Source organism: Onychostoma macrolepis, chromosome 07, assembly GCF_012432095.1.
Source record: "Onychostoma macrolepis isolate SWU-2019 chromosome 07, ASM1243209v1, whole genome shotgun sequence".
Taxonomy (NCBI): domain Eukaryota; kingdom Metazoa; phylum Chordata; class Actinopteri; order Cypriniformes; family Cyprinidae; genus Onychostoma; species Onychostoma macrolepis.
In genome coordinates, this window is record NC_081161.1 from 7,979,588 (window position 1) to 7,995,460 (window position 15,873).

The 15,873-nt window shown below is 34.1% G+C and overlaps 1 protein-coding gene across 1 annotated transcript; it reads right to left on the reverse strand.

Moving 5' to 3' along the window:
* Positions 1-3,533: 3,533 nt before the first annotated feature.
* Positions 3,534-15,624, reverse strand: parvab (parvin, alpha b). The gene is made up of 13 exons (XM_058783676.1): positions 15,326-15,624; positions 11,892-11,981; positions 11,726-11,796; positions 11,003-11,105; positions 10,768-10,908; positions 9,637-9,752; positions 9,210-9,268; positions 7,363-7,382; positions 6,523-6,584; positions 6,363-6,431; positions 6,174-6,275; positions 5,627-5,699; positions 3,534-4,223 (listed from the first exon to the last, which is right to left on the reverse strand). Exons 1-13 carry the CDS (start codon positions 15,459-15,461, stop codon positions 4,147-4,149), a joined length of 1,119 nt encoding a protein of 372 aa, XP_058639659.1. The 5' UTR covers positions 15,462-15,624; the 3' UTR covers positions 3,534-4,146.
* Between the last annotated feature and the right edge of the window lie 249 nt (positions 15,625-15,873).

The window sequence follows — 15,873 nt, forward strand, 5'->3', positions numbered from 1 at the left end:
AAAAAAGCTATTTATCTAAACCTTATAACATGTTTTCATCAAAATGTGGACCTTTTTGAATTCTGAGAAGTTTCTGAGAACTGCAAAGAACACTTCAGAGGTGCAACTAAACTATAAATTTAAAAACTTTAAGCCATGTTAGACTTACATTTACATTTAGTCATTTAGCAGACGCTTTTATCTAAAGAGGCTTACAAATGAGGACAATGGAAGCAAACAAAATCAGCAAAAGAGCAATGATATGCAAGTGCTATAACAAGTCACAGTTAGCTTAATGCAGTACACGTAGCAAGGTTTTTTTTATTATTATATAATAAATAAAAAGAAAACAGATAGAATAGAAAAAAAGAATAGAGCAAGCTAGTCTTAGAGGCCTTTTTGCTTTTGTTAACTGTATAATAAATAAAAAGAAAAGGAATAGATAGAATAGAAAAAGAATAGAGAAGCTAGTGTAAGGTTTTTTGTTGTTGTTGTTGTTGTTGTTTTTTAAAGAAAACAAGCAGTTAGTAAATGAATAGAGTACAAGTCTAAAAGGGGCAAGGTTTTTTTTTTTTCAAGATTAGAATTAGAATAGAGAGTGCTAGAGTTAGAGGGTCAAATAAAGATGGAAGAGATGTGTTTTTAGCCGATTCTTGAAGATGGCTAAGGACTCAGCTGCTGGGATTGAGTTGGGCAGGTCATTCCACCAGGAGGGAACAGTTAATGAAAAAGTCTGTGAAAGTTATTTTGTACCTCTTTGGGATTAACAATAAAGCAATGTTCACTTGCAGAACGCAAGCTTCTAGAGGCACATAAGTCTGAAGTAATGAATTTAGGTGAAGGGGTGCAGAGCCAGTGGAGGTTTTGTAGGCAAACATCAATGCCTTGAGTTAAGGCCCATTCGCACCAAGGAGGGTAACTGTAATGACAACAATAAAAAATATAGCGCTAATTTAAGAAAAAATCACTCTAATTCTATGTTAATCCCACTTTAAAGAACATGAGCATTAAAAGTGACAGAAGACAAAATTTGGTCATTTGGTGTGGACATTAATATTGTTACAGTTATCGGTCTAGTTATCTAGTGAATGGACCTTTACACTTTACACTGAATTTAAAAGAGATTGGTTTGCACCAATGGTATAAGGTGAAAATATTATTTACCAGCACATAAAAGAATTCCTGAGTGATCCCATTTTATTAGCTGTGTCCTCTCACGTCTATAATGGAAGATCAGGTGAAGTAAGATATCCACGGCATATGTAGGTAAACATGAAAGTAACGATTGTCTGTTATTGTAGTGAGATTTACCTGCTCCTAAACACAGTATTAAACAACACAAACTGTGACGAGACAATTTACATGTCCGTCAGACGGACATTGGGCAGTCCTTGGCAAACTGCAGCAGCTAGAGCAATAAGACCAATAAAAGTTTGATTCTTAAATACAATCGCCAGAAGTAATAATCTAAACTTAGGCGATCAATGGACTATACCATGATCACATGACTTCAACATCACCACCGACTCTTTCAGTCTTTCTTCAGTACATCATGCCTATGGACCTTCTTCAGACAAAGGTCTTGTTACACAAGGCTACCTAAACCTTTACGTCATGATTTTAGCTGAACGCTGTATTAACCAATCAGCATACATTTCATTAAAAAAGGGGTTTAAACACACTAGCCCATTGCAATTTCTGTCCTACCTGCACAAGCCCCTACCTGCTAATATAATTTAACCCGAAAAAAGCTTCAAAAGCACTCTCTGGTGGGAATAAATGCCAGAGGCCTTCTAATAATCCTCTAAAGACACTGCTTAGATGCTGGAATCAATTACTCGTAATGACCAGGATCTTTAGTACAAATCAATAGAAGCTCAGATCAGATGCTTGGCCAGTGAGAGTCAAGCATTTAGCAGCTATTTCAGTGGCTCCTCGCCTCACCCTTTTGTATTTGTGAGTAAACAGCGGTTCTGGCTCGGTGAAGCTGAAACGAGCTTGTGGTCTTGTTTGATATTATGAAGGGAGGGATCAGAAGGAAACTCAGGGGAAGGTAATTGCAGCAGGCCGCTAATGGTGGGGACATCACTATTCAGGACACCTTCGCGCAGGACGCTCGATTGCACAGGTGTTCTTCTCTGTTATTTCTGCTCTCAAAGGCGCTTCTCTGATGAAGACACACTCGCCACTTAATCCCCTACCTCTAGTGATAATGGGGCGGCAGAAAATGCGTCAGAACAAAGGTTTATTGAAAGGCAATTGTGGCAGACTCTCCTAAACACATGCTTCGTATTTAACACCAGCACTTTACACCAGCCAAAGTATATGATAGGAGTACATTATTTTTCAAAACACTTCATATGCCGGACAGGCTGCAATGCGGTTCTGCAATTTTGAAGCTTCAAGGGGAAAAAAAGACTTACAGACAGACAACCTTCAATTTTTTAGGACTGCTCCGATACTTCTGTGCTTCTCAATGAGATTTTCTGTGGAATTACTAAAGAAAACAGCTTTTTACACTGGATTACACTGTTCCTTTTTGTGTCACAATAAGTAGTAACTTTAAACAACTACCACCCATTAAAGTGAATTTAGTTTTGGCAAAATAGTTACTAATGCAGATTTTGTGCATGGTCAAATTTGCTGTGCTGATCGACAGAAAGCTGCTTGGTTTGAAAATGACTACTGAGTGAGCTGGGATTTACATACGCTACACTATTGACAATGGACCTTTTTTTTCCCTCAGAAATATTGCTATAGAAACATTATGACTTTTAGACTGAATGTACTGTGTATAGATGAATACTCACAAAAACCTTGAAATGAGTGAAATGTGTCTAAATAAACAGAATAGGCCTCAAACATACATTTACGAAACATGAGCAAATTCAGCTAAATTAATTTGTGTAACCCATAAAACCATTTTTGCATAACCATAGCATTCCGTTTGATATGTAAGAATGTATTTATGAATGATAGTCACAGAAATTTGTGGCCCAATGCCACAATCACCTTGTCAGGTGACCGCCGCGCGTTCACGGATTTCATAAAAAATATCTTAATTTCTGTTTGGAACGACACGAGAGTGAGTAATTAATGTCAGAATTTCCATTTTCATTCATTTTTTAAGCAAACTATCCGTTTAAGCTAATAAATGTATATGGTTTTATGAACATCTGTAAACTTTTTTCACCAATTTGCTAAAAAACGACTTTTTCTAACTCCTCCTTGGACATCTGTCAGATCTTCACCAAACTTTGCACACGTCAGCTCTAGACCATGCTGGTAAATTAAATTAATTTTAGAATCGAAAGAACTTTGATGTCTTATACAAATAGACCAATCCATTTCGAGTGAAACATGAAGGCTTTAACACCAATCATCTACATGGGCCACTGGTGCTTGAACCCCGATGATTGTCACTTGCTTTTTATAACTTGCTATGCTTATTATATACAACTTTTAGAAATAGTGGTGATTTCATAGGGAGTTCATTTTCTAATCATGCTGGCTTAAACCTCTACAGTGAAAAAACGATTTCAGCAACCTTCAAATTAAAACATTTAACAAAATCTCTTTTAATTGAATGTACATGTTAATTTTTTAATATAGAAACCATCTTTTGCACCAATAGGCAATAATTCTCCCACAGTCTGACTGTTCTCAATCCACTTTAAGAATGATAGGTGTTTTCTGCTGTCATAAAAATATATTATATACATTTATGCATTTGGTAGACAAATCCAAAGAATCTAAGTGACTTACATTACATTTAGGTAGACAATTTATCAGTTCATGCACTCCCTGGAACTCAAACCCAAGAGTTTGGCATTGCTAGTCCATCGATAAAGCTGTTCTAAGACAGAGTGAACACCACTGTAGCAAACATAGCAAGAGTGACCAAAGTGATTTGGAAAAATGTACATGAACACTCATATCACAACACATTGATAACACAATATATTCCACATATTTTCATATTTCCATAACTATATTCATCATAAAATAATACTATTTTTAAATCATCTTGCAGATTGAATAAATATACATACTCAATTTCAAACAAAAAATATAGCAGATAATACTGATAAGAATGTGATGTCTTTGTAATGAGCATTTCGGTAGTTTGATTAAATCAAGACATTTCTGTCTGGTAGAGCTTCTCTGTCACTCCACATTCCTGTACTTGGTGAACAGGTTGTAGAGGACCCTCAAAGTGGACTTGAGGTCACAGTTGACAATGTCTGAGGAGACACACAAAATATACGATCATGATCATGGTATGTAATACAGACTGTTCATTTCAATATGAAACATTATCTTTCCTCTCTCAGCACCTGGCATCTCAACTGCTTACCTATGTCAAGTGCTGCTTCTAAAACATTTTTTTGAATTTCAATAGTTGATATTAAATGCTTTGAGAAAGTTGAAAGCGTGATAAGTTATACCGAATCTGGTCACACTTTAGTTTGGGGACCAATTCTCACTATTAACCAACTATTAACTTCGACCTCTGCCTCAATAAACTCTTAATTTGCTGCTTATTAATAGTTAGTAAGGTAGCTGTTAAGTTTATGTATTAGGTTAAGGGATCTAGAATATGGTCATGTAGCAGTAATAGGTGCTTGTAGGGCTGTCAAATCGATTAATCACGATTAATTGCAATTAATCGCATCCAAAATAAAAGTTTATGTTTACATAATATAAGTGTGTGTACTGTGTATACTTACATGCATATATAAATACGCACACATACATGCATATATTTAAGAAGAATATGTAATATGTAATATAAATCATATATATATATATATACACACACACACACACACATGTGAATATTTCTTAATCATGATTAATCGATTTGACAGCCCTATTTATACATACTAATAAACAGCCAATATGCTACTAATATGCCTGCTAATAAGCAACTATTAGAATGAGAATTGGTCCCCAAACTAAAGTGTTACCCTGAATCTAAAACTATTTAAACAGTACTGTTTTGTATGTTGTGCTTTTTCTTTATTTTAGACAGACTACACAGAATAGAATAAGATTAAACATTAAAAAATAACATTAAAAAAAGCAAACTGGCCCAAGTAAGACGAGTAATGTCTCTAGCCATGTTAAAATCCTTCACCCTGCAACGAGTAATAATATTGATGCTTGCCTTAGAAATCACTACTAATAATAAACAGCAACATATTTGATGGTTTCAGTGTATTTTGCATTAAACCTCATTTAGTGAGAACCGCCCATGAGGCTTATTCTCTGTTAGATCATGTGCGCCAAATTAACCAGATGTTGTTTAAGCCTTGTGATTGCACAGAGAAACTCTGCTGCAATAAATGAAATGCAATTGTACATGCAGCATGCATTCGGGACATTCGCCAAGCCTTTTGGGTAAAGCAACGACAACCCCATCTGGTGATTAACCTCACATTCATTTACTTTCAACAGCAACAGGACAAGAGGCAATGAAGAGATCAATTACACTGATATACATGGCAACTCCTCTTAACTACAATAAACTACTGCAATCAAGCAACATGCCATGACTGTTCCTTAGAAATCAAGCACTGTGAAGCCTACTACACAAAACACAAGCACACTTGATCTCCAGTCGAAGTAGAGCAAGAACGTTTACCTTCTGGCCTGGGCTTTGGCTTCTCCATATTGCCATCTTGCATCAGCTCAAAGGAAAATGAAACATTGTGCACCTAATGCATACAATGCAAAACAACACTGTGATGAGAAATTAACAACAATTTTACATAATACAAATAGTGGTGCTAAAATTTAATTTATATAATGTATAACATATCAGTCCATGAAACCCCAGGCATCTGTGAAGATACATGGACAGATAAATAAAATACTGTATATAGGATTTTCTTTAGAAAATATTTACATTAATGATGTATTAAAGTAAGGATAAAATAAAAATGTATGCATATTAGGGGTCTTGACTTTGTTCTTACATGTCACACAAGCAAGTTTGAACATACATCTGACAAGTTTCATAAAAAAATATCTTTTGGAAGGTAAATGAAAGAGGGTGAGTATGATGACAATTTTCATTTTTGGATGAATTATATTCCAGCCTCACTTTTCACATCCAATTAATAATCGATTAATAAAATTCTAGATTTATTTTTTCCTGTGAAAGGTTATTATGTCTACATTTACAGTACCTTATGATCAAAATTTTCAGGGATGAGGAAGAAGTTATAGAGGGGCACAAAGTATCCTTCTAGGAGTCCCATCAGTAAGACCAGGTACACACCATCAGCAAACTACAGGGAAACACAGACACTGACATCTCAGTTTTTGGACATCTCTCTACTGATATTCAGCTCATGGTCGAGTCATTGTCATGTTACCTGAGTTTCCAGCTCTGACACCTCCAGGTTCAACTTGTTTAAGTGCTTGTTCACAAATGTAATAAGAGTCTGATAAAAAAGACCAAGAGATCAGAGTCAAAGAGTCAAATGCTCTCCATTTGTAAAACTTCTTAAGAAATAGAATGAAATCCGCACTTGCCTTTTTCACCACATTCAGTTTATCTGGCGCATGGTCAAAAAGGGTATCAAAGGCGTCTCGCTCTGTGAAATAAGACATGATTTCTCACATGCAAGGCAGCACTAGAGAATATTTTATTTTTATCACTTTACAAAGCATGTTAAGATGTACAGTGGCCGCAAAACAGATTTGAACACTAAAGCTAAAATGTGGACACTAAAATACAAAAATGTCAGAAATTATAAGATATTAAACCAAGTGGTACCTGCAAAAAATGCAGATGTTAAACCTTTTTTCAGATTAATTGCAAGGTCTTAGCCAGTTTTAAGAGATTAACTACAGGTGTATTAACTAAAAACATGATCCACTAAGTCTGACAACCATAAAGTCTGTATAATTTTGTCTCAATGTTGATAAGTATATCCATCGGTTTATTTAACCAATATTTCTGATCCAGAGCCATTATTTTACAAAATAATATTTTTCTAATTTTGCTGCACTGCACTACATATTTTTCCTGTCCACGTTTATTTTGATATATTTTTTCATATAATTAAATAACTACAGTATATATTTAATATTACTTAAATATTTAATTTATATATTAAATAATGATATGATTATATTATATGGTTATTATATAATTATTAGATAGATAGATAGATAGATAGATAGATAGATAGATAGATAGATAGATAGATAGATAGATAGATAGATAGATAGATAGATAGATAGATAGATAGATAGATAGATATCTGTCTGAATATCTAATGTATTAGCATTAGTGAAGCTTAATTGTGAAAATGTTTTTCTGGCCACTGTAATTGAATTTAAGATGTGCAAATTATATGTAATACATACCATATCTTCCAGACAATGCCCTATGGGCAAGGAAAAGAGCATTATTATTTCAATATCAATTTGGGTAACAAAAGAGATCAACAATCTATTTATGTCTGAATGAAAGGGTTTTACAAACAGTCTAAATGGCAAAATAATAACCAAATTCAGAGGGACATATCAAGAGTGCCAAGATGAAAGGCAAACAAAAAGATTAGGGGGGAAGGGAATGCTCCGGTCCCAAGAGCGGGCCGATCAAACAGAACTGGGTTCCAGGATATTGGCCTAGTGGACGTGTGCCCAGCAGCGGCTCGTCTCCACACAGTCAATTCTGCCCCGGCAGAGGCATGTCTCAGCAGCTGCTGCCCGAGTCCACATCAGCAGCCAAGGAGCTGCTCTCTGCCTTATCTCCCAAGCTGATTTGAGCCCGCTGGACCGCTGTTAATCAGCAGCAGCAGTGGAGAGCTGGCAGAGCAACAGCTCCAGTGCTCAACCTCTAGAACCACTGCAAAGCTGCTCAGAAGCAGGAGGATCCAGCTCACAACCGACACACACACACACACACACACACACCCTGTACACCACAGCTCCATGACTGGCATGTCACTGCACGTTCCAGCCACTGAATCCCTGTTTACTTCATAAACCAAACACACATTATACTATAATATTAAACAATATCTTCTTTATACTCCCGTTCTCTGTCAGGCTTATTGTTCATAATCATGCATTTCCTCCAAAAGGATCTGTTTTTGTTTTGCAAAAGGTATATATGGCATAGATTGACATTAGTGCATTCCCTTGTGAAAAAGAATGTTAACTTCTTAACTGCTTTTAAAAGAGGAACTTATTAAGGAAATAATATACTTTAAAAGAAAATACTTAAGTGCAATCTAAATGTAACACTTAATTGTATGTTATTTGCACTTACATGGCAATGTATTATAGTTTACATTTATATTAAATGCAATTAGTTGACCTTAGGAGGGTATTTAAAAATAAAGATGTAATTAAACATTTGTAATGATAAATTGAATTTATAATTTAGTACATACAGTATGATAAATTGAATTTATAATTTAGTACATACAGTATGTACTAAATTATAAATTCAATTTATCATTACAAATGTTTAATTACATCTTTATTTTTAAATACCCTCCTAAGGTCAACTAATTGCATTTAATATAAATGTAAACTATAATATAAATGTAAAACTAACTATTAGCAAATGGCTGCAATATAACAAAGAGAGAAAATTTTAAAGGGGTCTGAATACTTTCCGTACCCACTGTATATATTAATATGTTAACTTTACATCTAATATCAAATAAGATACTACAACTCAAATTAATAATAATTTTACTAGTACTTTACATGTGCTTTAGTATGTTAATAACACATCACAATAAGTGTACTTCTTTCAAGTGCAACAAAAGATTAAAACATAATGATTTAAAATGAACTTTAAAGTAAAACATCATTACAAAACACACTTTTCAAAAGTGCACTTAAGAAACATAGTCATGAAAGTGTGCACTCTTTAAGTACATTTAAGTGACCTTTTCATTAATATCCTACTATCTGCAAATACTTTTTTTTTTTTAAATATATATTTTTAAGGTTTGAAATACACTACAAAGGTTCTTTATCATGAACTAACAATGAAGAGCCTTTTTTTTACAGAATTTATTCATCTTGGTTTATTTAAATGTAATGTTTATTTATAATTTACATTGCTGGTCATTGTTAGTTCGTGATAGTGTATCAACTAATGCTGTCTATAGTGTTAATGTATGCAATCATATTGTAAATGTTTATTATTTTCTTTGCAATACTGTAATTGATTAAAAAAAAAAAAAACATACCCTATATTGCCTGTAATTTCCTCCTGAATCTGCCGAGACTGAAGTATTCCCTCTCGTTTCTGTTGGGATAGAGAAACATTTTTCTAAATAACGTGAAAAGGGCAAGACACAATTTACAATCTTCTAAAATATTATGTTTATAATCTAATATCAGAAAATCATGATAAAGTTTCTGCATTTGTTACTATTGTACACAATCAAAATGAATATCAGTGTAAATGTAAAATCGTTCTTACGTTAATTGCCACATTGCGACGAATTACATTAGAATGGATTTATGACCATTTACACAGAAATTAATTCTACTCAAGTTTCACAATTAAAGCACACTGTGACAAAACCGTAGTGATGTACGGTTATAATGCTGTAACTGAGAAGCATAAAGCAAATGAATAAGCTATATATTATGAACAGAAAATAAAAGCACCTGAACCACTACAACTTGAATGGACACATGGTCTGGCAGTCTGATAGGGGCCCGGAAATGCTGAGAAAGAGCCACCAGCAGGTGAAGAATGGCCACAATGTTCTTAGCATGAACAGCTGAGAAATACACAGAGGAATAAACAGCAGGAGCAAAAGCTGAAATGCCTTCTGAATGTATACAAATGTTACATATTGTACATTCAGTGAAAAGAAAGGTCAGCAATGAAACATGCTAAATGTTATTTCCATCAGTGATTTTCAAATGGTAGATTGCAACCCAGTTATTATTGGCAGCAAGGAAAAGTATTTATAAATGCAGTTTATAACACAAACAGTGGATCCTGCTGTTAAAGGAATAGTTCACCCAAAAATGTTAATTTTAAATTTAAAAAAATTTTAACCAATGAATCCTCTGTCAGAATGAGAATCCAAACAGCTGATAAAAACATCAAAATAATCCACAAGTAATCCACACCACTGCAGTCCATCAATTAACATGAAAAGCTGCATGATTGTGAAATTATTTGTTAAGAACATATTTGTTTAGAACTGTTTGGGACTGTTCTCACTTGTAAACAGCGCATGATCTGTGCATATGTCTCTCCTAACTTAAGACAAGACTACATTTTCACTGCAAAGCAATATTATAGATCAATGAGGTTTGAGGTTAAGACTTTCATGATTGTGATGTTTTTATCAGCTGTTAACGGCACCCATTCACTGCAGAAGATCCATTGTGAGTAAGTGATTTAATGCTAAATTTCTCCAAATCTGCTCTGAAGACAACACAAACACCTTGGATTGCCTGAGGGTGAGTAAATCGCCAGTAAATTTTCATTTTTGGGTGAATTATTCCTTTAATGAAATTTCAAAATCATTAGTGACAAATTTTGCATATTCCTATTTCTTACATATTTTTGTTTTTACTTTTGTACAATAAACTGTATGGGTCTTCATTTCTAATGTAAAATTAGAACCATTGATCAACCCATTGACCACAATTAGCATTAAAAAGTTAAAAAAAAAAAAAAAAAAAAGAACTGTTGCAAAAGGGAGAGATGCTTGGCAATGAACATTTATACAGTGTGTAAAATATGTCATGCAATGAAAAAAAGAGGCCAAAGCTACATACAGTCAACATTCCATTTAATGTTCCTGGAGGAAACTTTGAGAGTGTCATTGATCTTTTCCAGAACCGTCTGCAGCTTCTGTTTCTGACCGATCTCACACTGTGTCACCTCAGCCACATTCAGCTTCTCTCCCTCCAGGTTCTCTGGGAATACATACACAATTTATAGGTCACGCAATAGAATACTGGGTCTTACTGGAACAACAATACAGGCTCTTTTCCAGAACAGATTCCTCACCAAAGAGTTTTTGAAGAACCTGCCCATCATAGAGGTCCTCAGCTAGATCCTTAACAATGATTCTCTCTCCCACCAACACGTCATTGATCCAGTCAATGAGCACCTGTCATTAAAGACCAGAGAAGTGGAGATGCTTGGGATGTTTGAAAAATTACTAACTGAAAATGCATGAACAAAACAATTGTACTGCAAAACTACATTTATGAGTTACAAGTTAGCCATCATTGTTTCCTTTTGTTGTTCTATTATTAGACAGTAAAAGTCTCAACATTCAAATATTGTTTCCTGTTATTCCAAGTATTATATATATTATATATAGTGCAGTACGTATGGTGGAGGATTTACTTTGAAAATGTTCACTTAGAAATTGATAGTAAATTTCACAAATAATTAAAAAAGTGGCAGGTAACACATTAAATGAAATGAAGACTAAAATAGTATTTTCTTGTAAAATATATTTATTTACACTGTGCAATTTGAGTTTTATTTTTTGGTTGACAGTGATCTTTTCAGTCAGTATTTTACATTGTATATTTAACCTTAGATCAGAATTTGAACGTGGGTCCCTTTGCAGGATAGATGACAACAGTAACGCTAGACTAACTTGTATTATACTTCAGAGTTGAAAGATGAAGCTCTGAGTGAATCTATCACCAAAATACCAAAACTAGTGAAGAAGATTGAATAAGGAGTTGTATTACAGTCATGTTGGAGCTGATATACCTTCAATAGCTCTTGGAGTTTGGGATCATTCCTTGAGTTGGGATCAACCATGGTACGGACTTCATTCTCATCTTTTGAGAGAGAAATGGGAAATGCAGTAGCTTTTAGTATGACAGAGTCATACTATCATCATATATCATCATAATCATCAGTTGAGAAATTTTACCAAGCATGGTGTCTTCAGGGTCCAGCTCAAAGGGAGTTGGGCTGAGGGGCAGGTTAATCGCATTCATTCCCTCCTCCTGGAGCTCAGATACTATAAAAAGAAGAAATGCATCACTATATCAGTAATACTCTTCAGTAACTACTAGATAGATAGATAGATAGATAGATAGATAGATAGATAGATAGATAGATAGATAGATAGATAGATAGATAGATAGATAGATTCTCAAACAGCTGTCAGAGCTGTGTCTTTTTAAGCTGTGCCTCTCATCGCTGGAGGTCAGTTATTCAGTATTGGCCTCAGTGGGGAGGGGGCTGCTCAAAGAGTCTCATTTAATGCTATGCATTCATCCCTGAACACGTTCAGCTTAACAAAAGAACTACAACTCAGACCTTCAATCAATAAATTGTGCAATATTCATCAAAACAGAGAATGTTCAGAAACCGTTTCATCATTGCCAAAGGTGAAGAGTGTATTTTTATACTAAATATTTTATATAATTTTTATATAAAATATTTTTGTATTAATATTCTTTGTATTATTATTATTATTATTATTATTATGATTATTTTAAATATAAGCATTTTAAGTATTGCAGAACATATGTATAATATGCAGACAACTATACTGTATTTTGCAGATTACAAATCCAATGTGAAAAAGAAAGATACTTTATCATAATTAAACAAAATAATAATAATTACATATAAATAAAAAAAATGTAATTATATACTTAGGTGCAAACTCAATGTAATTTATTCAGACATGTAATTGTTATTTACCATTAAGTTAAAATTTATACTAAATGCATTTAGCTCAAATTTAAAGTTGTTTTATATAAGTCGCACTTAAGTAGGACTTAAGTAAATCTAGTTAATTTTATAATAATTTTTATGGTCTTTAAATATATGGAGTACTGCCAAATATACTAACAAGCTGTTATGGTAAAATAAAATATAGCCTACTTTACTGTCATTTCTATTGAAACATGTATGTCATGTATTTAAATATATTTCTGTCATGAGTTTACCATGGTAATATACACAGCAATATTAATGTGTTTGGTCTTGGCGGAATAGATCTGCTATGCTGTTGCTGCTGCTGTGGCAGAGCAAGTACCGAGAATTGCTTCTGCCAATACATCCACAGACATGCTGCTGTGAGCATGTAAGAAATACTGCTGCTGCAAATATAACATATATGAAATAACCCCATATAATCAGCTGTGCAATGCGATTAATGATGTGTTTATATCAAAGTGAGTTATCGGCCTGCGCCAATCTAGAGTTTCATGACAGAACTTTGTATTTGTAATTGCATATTTCTAATAATGAAATAATTTAGCATATTTACTTTAAACTGTATGTAATGTCAAATAGCAACCTACTTTCAATTACTTTACATGTGCTTTAGTATGTTAGTCAACACAAAAATAAGTGTACTTTTTTAAAGCATGACAAAAGATTATTAAAACACAATGCTGCTTTAAAGTAAAACTGTTAATTTTACATTAAAAGTGATTAAAAGTGTTTGCATGCTAAGAAACATATGAAAGTGTATTCTCTTTAAGTACACTTAAGTGACCTTTTATTCAGTCAATAAATTTTCTGCAAGTACTATCTTTAAAAATATATTTTTTTAAATTTAAAGAACACTATAAGTGCACATTCAATACAAGTGCACTTTTTTTTCTCAAGGGATTGTTATTCACTTTATTGACATGAATATGCTGTCAGTGGGAAATGTGTCATTAGTTAGCTTTCTACTGCTATAGTGGACATTGGACATGCAACTCTCAAACCTGTTAACAGATTAGTGATAGTTAATACTTATAGATTAAGCCTCTAAATCTTGCTGTTCCATTGAATCTCTCATTTAATTGACCCTGTCTGCCATCCTGTGAATCAGTACATGTGGCGTCTCAACCAGCCCTCATGCAGGTGATCTTCTAAACACCCGCTCTGTCTCCATCTGCCCAGTGGCCCCATCAATACTGGCCAATCACTAAAGCAATGCTGCAGTACATCTCTGTAAGAGGCAGTCCAGAAGAAGAATCGGTACAGATCCCTAGAGATATCGACATCCTGTTTTTAATCAACACAGAATCCTGTCGTAGCTGCTTCTAACATGCTTTAAACACGGTCAGTTGAGGGCAAGGGAAGCAGCTTCCTGGCTTCTGAATAAACCTGCAGGTTTAGAACACATGCATGAAAGCTGATTTACAGCTTGTAAATGAACTTTTAACATTTTTAATTTCTCTTGGGGTGCCAGTTTGTATTTCCTGTTGTGGCATGAGGTTCTTTCTCTCTTCTTTTAGTCGGTGAATGTCTAAACCCACAAATAAACACAGCAAACTAAATATGTCTCTTGTCACATGGGACCAAAAAAACAAAGCCAAGCAATTTGATCACTTCTACACTAGCCTCTATGAGTGGCAAAGGATCAGCAGTGAAAGAATAAGAATAAAGAATAAGTCCGAAAATGTTAATGTTATTATATTGGACTAAAATTTACTGACTTTGCTTACACAGGGTATAATAGCTTCCCTTAAAAAAAAAAAAAAAAGTTTTTTTTTTTGTTTGTTTTTTTTGCACTGAGGAACTGAAGTGCATGAACTCTGTTTAACAAAGTCTGATCAGTCATTTCCAGCCTGTGCTAATTGAAAAGAAAACAAATTGACAAAAAGACTGAATCTCATTTGAGATTTACAAGCAATGTTTAGAATTTTAAAATAGGTAAAGGATTTTTAGCACAGCGCAGGGTTAAATCTTTAAATATTTGAATTTCGTTAAAGAAAAACTGAATGCATTGAAACTCTGAAATATCACTCTCTCCAAAAGAAATTATTCTGAATCAAGTTAAATGGTGGTGTTATAACAAAATGATGAAATGTTTCTCATAGGGTAGAAAATAGAAAATATAGGAAATAATATTTTCTTATTATTTACCCGACCTCTCACAATGAGTATCTGACAGGCACTTCTCTTCCTTATATGGTCACTCACAGGACAGACGTGCAGCCTTTTGTAAACACTCACATAGTTGAGTCTACTGCATATCAGCAGCAGTGCAACTGTACTTACACTTTACATTGTTATAAAAAATACAAAATGAAGAAAGAATTTATTTTTTCTGAGATTAAAAGCACTTTTCAAGATGTCATAGCATAACTTACAGTAGTAATTACTATACAGTATGTTAAATTTGTATTTTTATGAGACTTTGTTTCTGTATTACGTACTACACTGTAAAAAATAAAATGAGACACAAATATACTGTAGGCTTCAAGTGTTCAGAACTATATCTGACAGATAGATGCCTAAACTTCAATGAGCTTAAAGGAGCAGAGAGATTTGTCTGTCATGCATATAGAGTCAAACATAAGACAGCCTATAGTAACATCGGCTATCCATGGATTTAAGCTGAATTCACACCTTCTTTTGCCTTTTTCCTTCTTGCTAAAGTTCCTCCAAGTTTTCCAAGAAAAGTCTCATCTTTTTTCCTGGAGGAAGGCGACTTCGGAGTGGGAGATTTCGGTGAGGACGGTGATTTCTGCGGCGAAGAAGCCATTTGATAAGCAACACAATAAATGCGGCTCTTATCTAGACGTGCAGAGCAAATAGCTGATTTAAAGTTGTGGAGACTTCTTGAATTCCACCAAACGGAAATGGAATTCCAAACATTCGTGTAATGACTCTCTCTTGCTTCCCTTCTGCACGAGCGTTTGCCAGTCTAGTCCCGCCCTGACTGACCGAACGCTACTTTCGCTTTATTGTCTTTTCTTATCAGAGTCTGTTTTTCTTTATAATCTCATATCTCCGTTATATGGAGTACTATACTGTGAAGGTTAAAGTCGTAGCAGTTAGTTTTCTTTGACCACCAGCTCACAATATGAAATGGGAACATGGAAAAAAAAAAAAAAGTTGATTTATTAAGAGTTTATCAATAGCATTCTAAATGCCTTTAACTACAAGAACTGACA

Bases quoted from the DNA above. Each gene is read 5' to 3' on its own strand.
- parvab (XM_058783676.1), bottom strand. From the start codon at position 15,461: ATGGCTTCTTCGCCGCAGAAATCACCGTCCTCACCGAAATCTCCCACT. The intron at 11,797-11,891 runs GTAAAATTTCTC...CTCTCTCAAAAG, and splicing joins CCCTGAAGACACCATGCTTG to ATGAGAATGAAGTCCGTACC. The intron at 10,909-11,002 runs GTGAGGAATCTG...ATGTATTCCCAG, and splicing joins GGTTCTTCAAAAACTCTTTG to AGAACCTGGAGGGAGAGAAG.